This window comes from Misgurnus anguillicaudatus, unplaced genomic scaffold, assembly GCF_027580225.2.
Source record: "Misgurnus anguillicaudatus unplaced genomic scaffold, ASM2758022v2 HiC_scaffold_29, whole genome shotgun sequence".
NCBI lineage: Eukaryota > Metazoa > Chordata > Actinopteri > Cypriniformes > Cobitidae > Misgurnus > Misgurnus anguillicaudatus.
This window is the reverse complement of record NW_027395279.1, coordinates 9,505,983-9,520,147: the sequence shown is the minus strand read 5'-3', so window position 1 is coordinate 9,520,147 and position 14,165 is coordinate 9,505,983. Positions and strand designations below refer to the sequence as shown.

The window sequence follows — 14,165 nt, the reverse complement described above, 5'->3', positions numbered from 1 at the left end:
TGCTATAATAAATTATCATATGATAATTTGAGCTAAAAATTCACATATGTACTCTGGGGACACCAAAGAATTATTTTGAGATCTTAAAAAAGTCTTGTGAAATGTCCCCTTTAATTCAACATCTCAAGTGGCAATGACAAACACCAAATCTATTAAATACATTTTATTACATCAGCCACATTTCTATAATTTTATAGACAGATATCATGACTGGAAACCAGACAGCAAAGAATCAAATGTGTGTCTGTAAATAAAAGGACATAATGAAAAGCCAGTTACAGTCTGAGACTTTTGCAAATGTGTGAATAATCTGCGTAAGACAGGAAGTCAAGCTTGGTTCAACAATTTAATATTTACATGGGCAAGAATCATTCAAACATATTGAATTATAATTTCGCAGCTGACTTTTTGTGTACTGTCAGAAAAGCATTTTTAGAAAGTCGATGGACACATACAGCATTTTAAGTGCTTGCAACAACATTAGCAATCAGGGCAGATACACCCCATTAGCAAATTGATGTTTTTTTCCCCTTAATACACAGAGCCAAAATGCAACAATTCTAGAAGTTTAGTCCAGTAGATGTTTCCCATCCCTTTACAACCTCCTCATCTTTGTTCAACCCCAGTTGTGTTTGTCCTCCTCCAAAAGGCTGAGGATCTCCGTTACAAGACCTGTGCCGATGGTTTTGTTACCATCCCGAAGCGTGAACCTTTGTCCTTTATCGAGAACCATGGGCTGTCTGAGGGTCAGGGTTAAAGATGTGTCCTCTCCCGGCATTACCATCTCCTAAAAAATACAGATAAAGACAATACCCATTAAGATTAGATTAGATAATTTACTCACCACCATGTCATCCAAAATGTTGATGTCTTTCTTTGTTCAGTCGAGAAGAAATTATGTTTTTTGAGGAAAACATTCCAGGATTTTTCTCATTTTAATGGACTTTAATAGAGCCCAACACTTTTAAAAAAAGTTTAAAATTGCAGTTTCAAAGGACTCTAAACAATCCCAAAAGAGGCATAAGGGTCTTATCTAGCGAAACGATTATCATTTTTGACAAGAAAAATAAAAAATATGCACTTTTAAACCACAACTTCTCTACTTCCTCTGGCTGTGTGACGCGCCAGCACGACCTAACGTAATTGCGTAATGACGTGAAAAGGTCACGTGTTACATATATGAAATGCACATTTGCGGACCATTTTAAACAATAAACTGACACAAAGACATTAATTAGTATCAGTTGACATACAACAACGTCGGAACGGTCCTCTTTCTCCACACTTGTAAACACTGTGGCGTAGTTTCGATACGTCATCTATGACCTCTTGGCGTATTGGGTGAGGTCGCGCTGGGGCGTCACAGGACCGGAGGAGGAAGCGAAGTTGTGGTTTAAAAGTGCATATTTTTCTTGCCAAAAATGACAATCGTTTCGCTAGATAAGATCCTTATGCTTCGTTTGAGATCGTTTAGAGTCCTTTGAAACTGCAATTTTTAAACTGCATTAAAACTGTTAAAGGTATTGCGGAGGACTTTCTTTTTCCGGGTGGATCATCAAGACTATTGGCCCTCCTAGTTGTCAATCAGGAGTGTTGCGCAATTGCATTTTTTAAAAAAGTGGATATGGCGGTTCATTTATAAAATTCGAGAAAATCCTCCGCTACACCTTTAAGTATTGGGGCCCATTAAAGTCCATTAAAATGAGAAAAATCCTGAAATTTTTCCTCAAAAAACATAATTTCTTCTCGATTGAACAAAGAAAGACATCAACATTTTGGATGACATGGTGGCCAGTAAATATCTGGATTTTTTTAAAGAAAATGGAGTAATCCTTTAACAGCACAAAAGGTCATGAGTTCAAACCCAGCGAGCAAACATACTGATAATAAAAAATAATTATAGCTTGTACAGCAACTTTAAGTCACTTTTAATAAAAGCGTCTGCCAAATGCATACAAATAAAAAAGTAAATAAAATCTTCCAGAAATGGTGCAGGCCCAAAAGCAAAGAAAACGTACCTTGCCCCCAGGAAGCTCCACTCGACAGGCCATGTCCCATGTGAGAGAGAACATGACGGGCATGAAATTTGTGACAAAGGGTTTGTGCCGACCACCTTCCTCTTTACTCAGAACATAAACCTGAACAAACACAAAGTTAAAATGGTTACTGAAACAGGACAATGTGGGACAAATTAAACAAGTTGCAAAATTGGGCATGCTTGAATTTAAAAGTCATCTTCCACATACTTTGGAGCAGATTGATACAATTTTCATATTTTACAGAAAATGTTGTGCTCCACAACACACACACACACACACACACAATGATAATGCAGTTTTGAGGGGGTCCGCAGAGTTTAAGGGGTTAAAGGTAATTATAAGACTTACCTGAGCTTTGACCTTCTGGTGTGGCTGGATGGATGCAGGTTTGCTCATCACCATACCTCTTCTAACATCCTCTCGCTTCAATCCACGAACCAAAGCACCCAGATTATCACCCGCCTCCGCCCGGTCCAGCGACTGATGAAACATCTCAATACCTGGGTTAGAAAGAGATGATTCGGGGACGCATTTACATTTTTATACTTTTGTGATTGACCACGTTTCTTGCAATGCATTGTGGGCAAACTCTAGTTTTCTCACCAGTGACAACGGACTTGAAGGAACGACTGTGTCCAACAAATTCACACTCATCTCCTTTTTTGATCACACCTCGCTCAAGTGTGCCTGTGACCACGGTCCCACGACCTGCAGGCACATGAATAACAAATAGTGAATATTACATGTATATAAATATTTATAATAATAAAAACAAGATTCTGATTTTTATATATTTTAGAAAATAAAGATGATTGTCACTACTAACCCATTAGACAATTTGATGACTAATCGACCATCCTAACCCATAAAACACCAGAAACACAAGCAAAGCCCCTACCTGGGATTGAATAGACTCCCTCTATGGGCAGTAGGAATGGTTTCTCCAGTTCTCTCTTTGGTAAAGGAATATACGTATCCACCACCTCCAAAAGCTTCATCACAGCGTCAATACCCAGCTCCGGATTTCTATTCTAAATCGAAACACACATACGATCAGAACACGGTCTGTACTGTACATTATTCAAACCAATGCAATGAATTGGGATTTGGCTCTTACCTCCAGAGCACAGAGCGCTGATCCGATCACGACCGGTGTGTTTTCCCCGTCGTATCCGAACTCGGTCAGCAGCTCTCTGATCTCCAGCTCAACCAGGTCAAGCATCTCCTTGTCCTCGACGGCATCGGCTTTGTTCACGAACACCACCACGTTCTCCACACCGATCTGCCGCGCCAGCAGGAGGTGCTCACGGGTCTGAGGCATCTGACCGTCTGTCGCGGCCACCACCAGGATGCAGCCGTCCAGCTGAGCTGTTCCTGTGATCATGTTCTGCAGACAGACACAGAGAGAAAGAGAGATAGGGTCTCAAAGTCTGTTGCTTCATATAGTAAATTATTGTATGTATATCATGCAAAAGCTATTCATGTGCATTACCTTGACATAATCGGCATGTCCAGGGCAGTCTGTGTGTGCGTAGTGCCTGTTAGCAGTGGTGTATTCAACGTGCGAGGCGTTAATAGTAATTCCTCTTGCTTTCTCTTCGGGAGCGTTGTCAATATCCTCGTATTTCTTATAGCGTGCACCGCCTGCCTCAGCAAGAACTAACACACACAAATGACATTAAACGCACTGCTGTTGGTATACATATACATGAAGATATATACAACATGGTGCGTAAACAAGAGGGTGGGGTCTATTGAATATTGTGGGAGGAGCTTTGCATAGGTTCATGATTATGAATGAGATACCTGCACAACTGACCATGAAAGATTTGGATAAGGAGGAGATTGAAATGATTTTGAAATACCTTTGGTGATGGCGGCCGTAAGCGTGGTCTTGCCGTGGTCTACATGACCAATGGTACCGATGTTCACATGAGGTTTATCTCGAGAGAAAACTTTCTTCGCCTCCGCAGCGAAATTCCTCCGATTAAGAGGAACTGCACACTAAGAAAAGAATTTTTTTTTAACAGGATATAAACTTTACTGTCATACTATATGTACACTTTATTAAAATGTATTTTATCAACAACATCAACGTTGATAAAGTTTTGGGATAAAACACTGACCAATTTATAGGAACTGTGCAGTAAACTGGGAGAGGTCAACTGCAGAGCTGCAAAACAAAAGAAAACCATTCATTCATATAACATGAAAACAGCACGATATTGGCTTGTGGTTATGTAGCAATTAGGGCTGTCAAAATAAACGCGTTAATAACGCGTTAACGCAAATTCATTTTAACGGCACTAATTTTATTAACGCGCGATTAACGCAACACGCAATTTCTGTTTGACCCACAGCTGGATGAATTGAGACGCAGCAAGTGACTGGCGCTGTCTGGATGAGTCGGAGCTTTTCATAAAAATAAGAACATTAAGCTCTCGTCTAGCGAATCCAATGCTCTAAATGGTATTTAAACATCTAAAATGCACGTTTTCTGCACGTGCAGTTTTCTTTATCTGCACGTTTTCTGTGAGGTGTACCGTCCCAAATCCATATAAAGCAAAGATGCGTCTTCTTTCACTTTTTAGTTTCGTTTTAAAAAGCATTCAGAAATTATAGAAAATAGACCGCAGGACTTTCTTGATGTTAAAATAATTATTAAGAGAGATAAAGTTCGGGATCTGATTGATGTTAAAAGAGTTATTAAGAGTGACAAGGCTCAAAAGCGATGTCTGACACAGACGTCTGAAGCGCATGAACACAAATGCGCGAGTGCGTGACCCTGATATATATAGATATCTAACACAAAATTACAGGTTTAAAAATATCTGTTTTGACAAGAATTCACGCAGGTATGACCTATAATCTGTTATATCTGAAGTGAATGTTTGGTTAACTGTTAAGGAAAAGTATCTGTTGTGTCATTTATATTAAACCCTTGCATTATCCTACAGTCTTAAAGTGGTCTGTCTCAATGTCAAAATTAAACAATAAAAGAAAAACATATATGTATATTGATATTGTTTTTGCTCTGCATTAACAGGTAAAGTTCTGTCATGCTTTGTCAGATTCCAACAATTGTTCCAATTGTTTTGAAGTTTTTTAATAGAGAATGTTAAAATATAAATGACACATTTTTGAAAATTTGCTCATCCCAACTCAATTTGCCAGCACAGGTCACAAATGATGCAGCAGCAAACAGAAATGGAGAAAGAACAAGATCTTCTAAAGGCAAAAACATTTATAAAACTATGGCTGATGGTTCTGTTGAAAATGTAAACAGGCTGTTGTAGACATACATTTGCATATAGCATATATATTATCCAAATCCATGCTGATTAGAGCATTACAAACTTAAAAAGTGTTACATTTAGGTAAATTTAGAACAGATAAAAATGTGCGATTAATTTGCGATTAATCGCGAGTTAACTCATGAAATCATGCGATTAACTGCGATTAAATATTTTAATCTATTGACAGCCCTAGTAGCAATATATCTTTAGTAACGTACATAACTTATCTATACATTACTTAAAATAACACAGAACAACTCTTGATGTTCAGATCTAAACACCTACAAAACGAGCTTATAGATCATATCTTCTAAATGCATGTTGACACAGTACAACTCCTCAATTCATTTATGTAGACACATTTTATAGATCCTATATGTTACTGTACTGGGGAACTTGACCTTGCTTAAGCGACACACGAGCATCTCATCCTCCGTCCGCAATAACAGACAATTATATAATTTTATCCATATATTCACGCATATATGATTGATTACCCACGCAAATCAATTGTGGCATGCACAAAGCATAAGTAAAATGCACGATGACAGATAAACGCTTTTTATAACTTACCGGACAGGCACGCGCGGATGCCCACGAGCGCAGCCATTTTGCGGAGTTTGACAAGAGGAAACGCGCAGGCGCGGAGAAATAGAAGAACGTCATCAACGTTGGACGAGGTAAAAATTTCAATTATTTGAAGTTTCATTTTTATTAACTAAAATAATACAGAACTATACAGAAAATATACAGTAACCATGCCAGAGGGCACAGACCATTATTTTAAAATAGCGTATTAATGAAAAATAAAAGTCATCAAATTGGTGCAGTAGCATAGACTGTAAAAAAATACAGTAGTCTCCTCTCCTGTCCTGGATAAATTATCCCAAAATTATTAAGAGTTGTAGGAAATGTAAAGTTATTATTATAATTATGACCATATGTCTTAAGCAATATAGTAATTATCAGACCTCTACTGGCATACATTTAATTTAGTTTATGTTGAATTATTTATTTATTTGTAGCCAAGGCAACTTGGCAAAGCAAAAGTAATCTAATTCTCATAAAAACAAATTTACATACAGTATAAAAAGCAAGTTTTTTAGAAAAACAAGCATATTACAACCAAATGGCATTCACTTTACTCCACAAATTAAACGGGCTTAGAAAAATAAATAAGTAAATAAATAAATAATGAAAGAAAGAAGAAAATATTATAATAAATTATGTACAAGAATGGTACATTTTTATTCAACATTTTAATTACATAAAAACACTTAACTAGTTAATATTCAACAAGAGAATGATATTGAAAGCCTCAACACATCAGATCCACCAGAGATAAATAAAAAGAATAATTAAATTAAAGTAAATTAAAACTATATAATAATTAATAAATTAATAAATTAGATAAAAAAATATTTTAAAAAATCACGTTAGCTAGGGCTTTTAAAAAGGATCCTATAATTTTTCTACAAATATTTTTTGAATGTGTGTTTTAAAGAATCTAGGATGATTTGAAGGATGATTCAAAAAAATTTTTTTTTATTTTTTTTTATTGGAATGTCAGATGTACATACAAAACAGGCCTGCAATAAGAAAAAAAAACTACAATTCTCAAAGGCAGACACATTGCACCATAACCAGTTACAGTTCAAATATGAAAATATAAGAAAATCTATTAAATAATATAAATAATGAAAAAAAGAACGGAATTAAAAAAAGGGAAAATAAATAATGGTAAAAATAAATAATTAATACTTTTAAACAATGTTAACAATACAAGGGGTTACAAATAATTATTGGGTACAAAGATCTTTGAAAAAATTGGCAATAACATTAGATTTTTCATTTGAAAGGGTATGAAGAGAGTTTGCAAGCATTTCGAGTTCTCTGATGAAGTGAGGAAAGGATGGAGGAGTTTTAAGAATTCTACACTTGTGAATGAAAAATTTAGCAAAGTCAAAGGATGATTCAAAAGTTCTATGGTAAAATTGACATATTACGTCATCACATCGCGACGATTTTCTGCACGCGCTGTGCTGCTGAAGGATCTGGAAGTTTCTGGTTTCGAGCTCGTGTGTTTATAATAACGGAGCGGCGTTCATACACATCAACATTGCTGCTAGATACCCAAGACATACATCATTATTACAAGGTAGGATGAGTTTGTTGTACTCATGGTTTCATTTTTTAACTGGACCGAACTAGAATTTGTTTACATTTAAATTGAATCTCTTTACAGCCTTATTTGTCTAATAACATTTCTAGCAGTGACAGTTGGTCACTTTTTGACTGTGTTACTTGTTTTTTCTATAATGCTTTTTTTCAATGTTGTAAGTTAACTAAACAAAATTATGCTAATAAATAAAAATTGTATTGACGTACACATCACCATAATTAATATAAGTTTACAGTTGACAATATACTAAGATGTAGGTTAACTAGAGACAAATGTGACCCAGTCTGTGAAAACCCAGCTAAAGTCATTTCTGTGATTTTTGTTTTTTACGTAAAATCTTACATAATACAAAGAACATTTTGTGAAAAAATAACTTTGACGTCTTTGATTAATATCAGGTCAAAGAGTGAATGAATGAATGAATTGACACTGTGATGCTCCAAGATTTTAGACCCATATTTTACTGAAGGGGGTTAAATATAATACTGTCATATTCAGTTTTGTGGGTTTTTTCACATTTTTGTTTTGTACCGTTTTACTTTGTTGTCTAAGTTTTATATTAGGGTCATGTTTCATTGATGAATTAACAATATTCTTCATTATAACATATGATTATTATGTTATTTCATATGACATTAAAATATATAAATAATAATAATGATTGATATGATGTCCCTCTTTTTCCTCAGATGGCAGAAGGCAGGGGTAACAGGCGTCAGCCCCGTAATTTGCAGGGTGTGCTTCAGATGGCTGTGGAGGCCGGTTTGGCTTCTGATGGTCCGGCTCCTATAGAGCCCATGACACAGGAGGTAAGCAGATCCCAATAAAAGACTTTGTGTGATCTTTAAAGGAAAAATTAAAAAGTTGACAGTGAGCATAACGATGACACAATGAGTATTTTACTGTTTGAACTGTTCCTTTACGATAAATTTTACCATCATACTCGATCATCTGGAACAAGTTGTTAAAATGTGTATTTGATTGACCAGAACTCTCTCTGCCTCACTAGAGAATGGAGTTTTTGAGAGGAGCCCTCGCCGACGTGTGTAAGGGTCAGATGGATGAGGTTGAACAGATGAAACGCTGTTTGGAAGTGTTGGGAAGAGATGAATGCAAAGAGAGAGGGAGTGAAAAAGATGTGGAGGAGGAAGACGAAAGAGAGGAAGCACTGGAGGTGCTGTCTGAGCTCTGTGAGAACCTGGACAACGCAAGAGGTTTGTGTGCTGTCAAAGCATTTACGTATGAATGTAACTCACTGGTTGACTCAAGCATCATTTATTTAACTGTTTGTGTGTGTTTGGCAGATCTGATGAAGTTGGGTGGTCTGGATTTGTGTATGGCACAATGTCTCTGTCACTCGGAAGCGGGGATTCGATGGAGAGCCGCTCAGCTCATCGCCAGCTGTGCCCAGAATATGCCTGAGGTGCAGTGCTACCTTCTCAACCAGGGGGCACTGTTGTCACTACTACAACTTACAGATCACGACACAAACAGCACAGTTCGAGTTAAAGCACTCTACGCTGTGTCTTGTAAGTCTATGTGTGTGTATGTGAAAGATTCAGGATTTAGTGGTGTGTGTTGTGAAGTGGAATATAATGGCAATTGCTGAATTATAGCCAGAAACAGCTCTGTATGAGAAAATAAAAGCCCTGTTCAGAATAATGTACTTGCATGCTACTATTTCATACGCACTGCTGTGTAGTATGTGTACTGTGCACAGTACTGTATCCCACAATGCAATGCAATTGATGCATCTCTTTTCTTTCCCAGGTTTAGTACGGGAACAGGAAGCAGGTCTGCAGGATTTCCTGAAACATGATGGCTTTTCAGTGCTGATGAGAGGGATGCAGTCAGACAGCGAGAAACTAAGAACTAAATCAGCATTTCTTCTCCTCAACCTTCTGACCAGTCACCCAGAACACAAAGGTATGTTTCTAATAACATCTATAGGCCACTTCACACTGGTCAGACAGACACCAACAGACACGTCTATGGGAGTCTGTCTGACCAGTGTGAAACCCCTGTTGGCAGTTGTTGGATCAAAGTCAATGAGACTTTAGAATGTGGTTGTCTGTTGGTGTCTGTTGGGTCTGTTGGTGTCTGTTGAAGTTGGTAGTTGTCTGACCAGTGTGAACTGGCCTTATGAGGCGTAGATTCTGGAAGCTGTGTTCTCTTGTTTCTGTTAGATTTTACTGCAGCATTTGATCATAATATTCTCATTGCTCGTTTTGGAGACCAGGTTGGTATTAACGGCATAAGGGCCGTTCACATTATAACGATAACTATAAAAAAAGCAGAGAATAGCAGAGCTCACACCACAACTAAAATGATAAAGATACAACGAACAATATCATTGGGATCACTTTCTGAGTGATTTTTTTCCAGCTGTTGAATGATAAACCATTGACAGCCAATCAAATCTATTTGAAATTCAAGTGCACGCACAATTAAAATGACAGATGAAACCATGGAGAAGCTCATTGCTTGGGTTCATAACATAAAATTACCTATTGCAGTTGCTTTGAAATTGATCACATTGATCATTTTATTCTACTACATTGACAACGCCAAAACGAAGATAATAGGTTACACAAACTACTAGATTCACTGTTTAGAGTGTTGAGGACATCTGCTGGCTATATCTGCTGTGTAAATGTCACTGAATTTGTAAATATGTTGTTCTTGTTGCATGTAAACAATTGCAAAAGTTTTTATTACAGGAAATATGCAGTATTAGTTAATGCCATTGAAGGTAAATGATTTGCGCGAGCAAATGAACATTATCGTCTGGTGATGTGGGTAGTAATATACTTATTGTTATAGTTATCGTTTAAGTGTGAACGGCCATTAGCCCTAAAATGGATCTTACTTGATAGATTGGACTATTCTACTACTGTTGGCCCTATGTTGTGTGGGGTTCCTCAGGGCTCTATTTTGGGACCTTTTATATTTTCCCTGTAGGTTCTATTTTTGAGAAGATTCACTATCATTTGTTTGCGGATGTCTGTAATGTGTCTTACCACTGAAATATGGGAATAAACTTACTTCAGTAAAGTAATATTCAGTACCTATATGAATGTCTGACTGAGGTTAACTGTTGATTGGCGAATTACTTTCTCTATATAAACATGGATAAGATAAGGTAATACGGGATGTGTAGATTATGTTTTTGTCTGCCTAAGAATGTTTTCTGGGTAAAAAAGGTCTAGTGTGAGAAATCTTGGTGTCATTTTTGACTCTGATTTTAAATTTAACCCGCAGATTAATAATGTTTTCAGGTTCTCTGTTGCAGCCCCTAAGCCGTTAGCATTAGCATTTAAAAATTCTTTGTAAGCTGTGTATGCCATATGTTGTGCATTGATTTTGTTTTGTTTTATTTTCTTTTTATCCTTCTCTGTACAGCACTTTCAGTCCACTTGTGGTGTTGAAAGTGCTCTGAAAATAAAGTTGAGTTGGGATGTCTGATTCTGAATGTATTCTGTAATACCATCAAATTGATTTTGTATTTACTCTTACTGTTTACTTTTTTCATCAGATACAGTGTTGTCTATGGGAATGGTGCAGCAGCTGGTGGCAGTTCTTCGATCACCTCATTCCTCTGTACATGAACACGTCCTCGGCACCCTCTGCTGGTTAGTAAAGTTGTTTTGTGATAAAAACTAAACTAGTGTAATGTAAATATATTGAAGTTTAAATATGAGACATGTTTTGCAATGTGTATTTGTGTAGTTTGGTTGAAGACTGTCCCCGTGGTGTGAGTGATTGTAGAGACCCATCACTGGGTTTGGAAGAGCTGCTTAACCAGCGAGTGCAGGACCTAAAGGGACGAGAGGAGAGCCTGGTAAATAAATCTTTCAATTCTTAGCCATTGCTTTCTATTTCTGCTACATTTTTGGTGCTGTTCCATTGCATAGTACCCCACGGTTTGGTTTGGGTCAGGTCAGCTCACCTCACTTTGGCTTGGTTAGCTTTTCCATTGAGTTTAGTATCACTTCGGAGTGGGAGGGATTATAGGCGTGCCGTTATATTTGCGTTGCCTACTGCTGTGACATCATACAAGTGAAAGCGTCCTTGTACATTCCCATACATTCATTTATTTCTCAGTCCACCACAAAATTAAAATTGACCACCACAAATAGATGTTTACACATTACGTTTATGACTATCTCTGTCTCACAAGGCAGTTTCTGTACAAACACCCGTGGCGTCATTTAAGTTGCTTTTAAGCATATATGCAAATGTGCCGCCACAAGCTGCAAGTCTGGGAAAACTGGTATGGTGTTCCTGATTCTCAACCTGTGGGTGTTTTTCATCGCTAAAAGGGTGTTACAGCAAAGCACAGATAACAACAGGTTTACTCGAGACAGCGCAAGCTAGCATGAAGGTAAAGCTAATTTTTTACATTATAGCGATGACACTGGTAGTGACAATTTTCTCAGACCAATCATTGATCTATAGTGTTTTCGCATCACATTTTAGTATCAGCTCAGATCGCTTGGAACCCCAGCCAAGGTGGTACTAACTATTAAAAAAAAATATTGGGTACTACGTACTGCACCCAGTGGAAAAGCCCCCAAATGTAAGCTGACCCGACCCAAACTATGGGGTAATATGCAATGGGAAAGCGCCATTTGTCCCTCTCTCATTCTTTTACTTTCTATGTATTTTAGTGTTGCAATGAATTATAAGCCAGAAAAATAATTGATGTAATAATTTGCTCCACCTCTGAAACAACTTTCTCCTTTGTCTCACATTTGTCTCACATCACATAGTTAATGTTAGTCAACATCTGTTTTGGCATTGTTTCAGGTTATGGTTATGCATTTTAAAATATTGTCTAATGTCTATAATTAATGCAATAGGAATAGTTTAACCTAAAGTAGCCCATATACCCTCAAGCCATCCTAGGTGTATATGAGTTCCACAGTCGGAGGTATATTAATATCCTATCTATTTTTATTTTTTATGGCATTGGATAGTGCCCCATTTTAAGCCTTTAGCCTGACCTCAACTTGGTCATAAACAGGCATATGACTATAGTTGATAAAGTTTGAAATAAAAATTTATTTAGATTACAAAAACCCATTACTTTGCCTATTAACTATTTGCTTTAATGACAGTTAATGTTGCATAATACTAGCAAATAGGTTTAAAAACGAAAATCTTGACATTCAGTCTCTTGAGTACTACTATTACAAAGCTTCCTTTTCACAATCAAGTTCTTTCCCAATGGATAAATGTTGTTTTTCATGTTGACTTTAATGTCCATTGGCACGAATTATCTCTCCTGCAGGAGGAGCTGGAATTTTGTCAACGTCTACGAGCAGCTTGTTTCCAAGGAAAACCTCTAGAGGACAATGGAATGGATCGCTGAGATCTTATTGCTGGTCAATAATTGTTCCTGCCACGCAGTGATGAGTTACACGAAAAGAGCAACCAGAGTTTGTATTTCCTCTCTATTTAAAAGAGACGGAGTGGAAACAGAAAGGATAAAGAAATGAACTAAAGAGACTTTTGTGTGCATGAGCATACCAAAACTTGTGTTAAAAACGGAATATGTACTTTATTTATAATGTCTTACTTTTATATTGTACTATTAATATGTACTGTTTAGGGTTAAGAGATTTTATCATACTATCCAAATGCCAATCCATGCTGTAAAACTACACACCAACATAAAAATAAATGTGAATTCTCCAATGTTCTCATTCAAACCTGTTTAAGTTTGATTCTGTTCCAGGTAAACATGGTAGGGAGTTATGTGTAAATAAACAAGTGGCCTTGTGACTATTTCTATATTTGAGATGGTTTTTGCAGATGTTACGTCGTGTAGTAATATTATGACAAATTTGAGAATGATGCCACTAAGCCATAGACAGCCTTAAAGATACATTATAAGTAGAGCATGTGTCTTCTGTTTTGCTTCTAAGCAGACATACTGTTGCATTTAGACATGTGATCACTAGGTGATAATGTGTGCATGCTCTGCAGTCTAACTTTATCTCATATACATACATATACAAAAATCAGTATAGATCAATGTGTGTGGATTAACTTGTGTTTAGATTAGCCAGTTCTTGCCACAAGTATAGCCATAGATCCTGGAATGGTGTTAATAATCGATAAATAAAATACAAAAATCTGAATAAAGCCAAAGTTACTTTAAGGATTAGTTCACTCTGAATTTTTCATTCCCAATGTCTATGCAGCTGTTCTCTTAAATTAAAATGGAGAGCGGCAATAAAATAAAAGTTTCATGTTGCCTGTGTTTAGTTATAAAACTCGATACTGTGGTTCGTGTTTACCTAAAGATAACAAAGGAGAAGTGCTCCTAAAAAATTAGAATTTTGTGGAGTACCATTTTATGATACATTTCTACAAGCACATACAAAATAAAAGTTTGTGTTTGCATAATATATGCTTGTGTGTACTGTGTTTATACAAACGTATATACACTGCAAAAAATGATTTTCTTAGTATTTTTGTCTTGTTTTCAGTAAAAATATCTAAAAATTCTTAAATTAAGATGCTTTTTCTTGAGGAGCAAAACAACACAAGAAAATAAGTCTAGTTTTTAGACCAAAAATATCAAATTTAAGTGATTTTGTGAATAAAACAAGCAAAAAAAAAATCTCCCAATGGGGCAAA

At 36.6% G+C, this 14,165-nt stretch overlaps 2 protein-coding genes across 2 annotated transcripts; one reads left to right on the top strand and one right to left on the bottom strand.

Annotated features, from left to right (window-relative positions):
- Positions 1-148: 148 nt before the first annotated feature.
- LOC141362936 (elongation factor Tu, mitochondrial-like) lies at positions 149-5,981 on the bottom strand. Its single transcript, XM_073865220.1, has 10 exons — positions 5,909-5,981; positions 4,166-4,212; positions 3,905-4,043; positions 3,532-3,698; positions 3,157-3,426; positions 2,938-3,070; positions 2,643-2,747; positions 2,388-2,539; positions 2,019-2,138; positions 149-787 (listed from the first exon to the last, which is right to left on the bottom strand). The coding sequence occupies exons 1-10, from the start codon at positions 5,943-5,945 to the stop codon at positions 617-619; spliced, it is 1,341 nt and encodes a 446-aa protein (XP_073721321.1). The 5' UTR covers positions 5,946-5,981; the 3' UTR covers positions 149-616.
- Positions 5,982-7,289: 1,308 nt separating this feature from the next.
- Positions 7,290-13,231, top strand: LOC129436600 (hsp70-binding protein 1). The gene is made up of 8 exons (XM_055194826.2): positions 7,290-7,493; positions 8,207-8,326; positions 8,527-8,731; positions 8,822-9,046; positions 9,288-9,443; positions 11,053-11,149; positions 11,247-11,358; positions 12,811-13,231. The coding sequence occupies exons 1-8, from the start codon at positions 7,305-7,307 to the stop codon at positions 12,889-12,891; spliced, it is 1,185 nt and encodes a 394-aa protein (XP_055050801.2). The 5' UTR covers positions 7,290-7,304; the 3' UTR covers positions 12,892-13,231.
- Positions 13,232-14,165: the final 934 nt, after the last annotated feature.

Coding starts and splice junctions, on each gene's coding strand:
- LOC141362936 (XM_073865220.1), bottom strand. CDS start 5,945: ATGGCTGCGCTCGTGGGCATCCGCGCGTGCCTGTCCG. Junction 4,213..5,908: donor CATCCGCGCGTGCCTGTCCG/GTAAGTTATAAA, acceptor TTTGTTTTGCAG/CTCTGCAGTTGACCTCTCCC. Junction 4,044..4,165: donor TGCACAGTTCCTATAAATTG/GTCAGTGTTTTA, acceptor TTCTTTTCTTAG/TGTGCAGTTCCTCTTAATCG.
- LOC129436600 (XM_055194826.2), top strand. CDS start 7,305: ATGATTCAAAAGTTCTATGGTAAAATTGACATATTACGTCATCACATC. Junction 8,732..8,821: donor GAACCTGGACAACGCAAGAG/GTTTGTGTGCTG, acceptor TGTGTTTGGCAG/ATCTGATGAAGTTGGGTGGT. Junction 11,150..11,246: donor GTCCTCGGCACCCTCTGCTG/GTTAGTAAAGTT, acceptor GTATTTGTGTAG/TTTGGTTGAAGACTGTCCCC.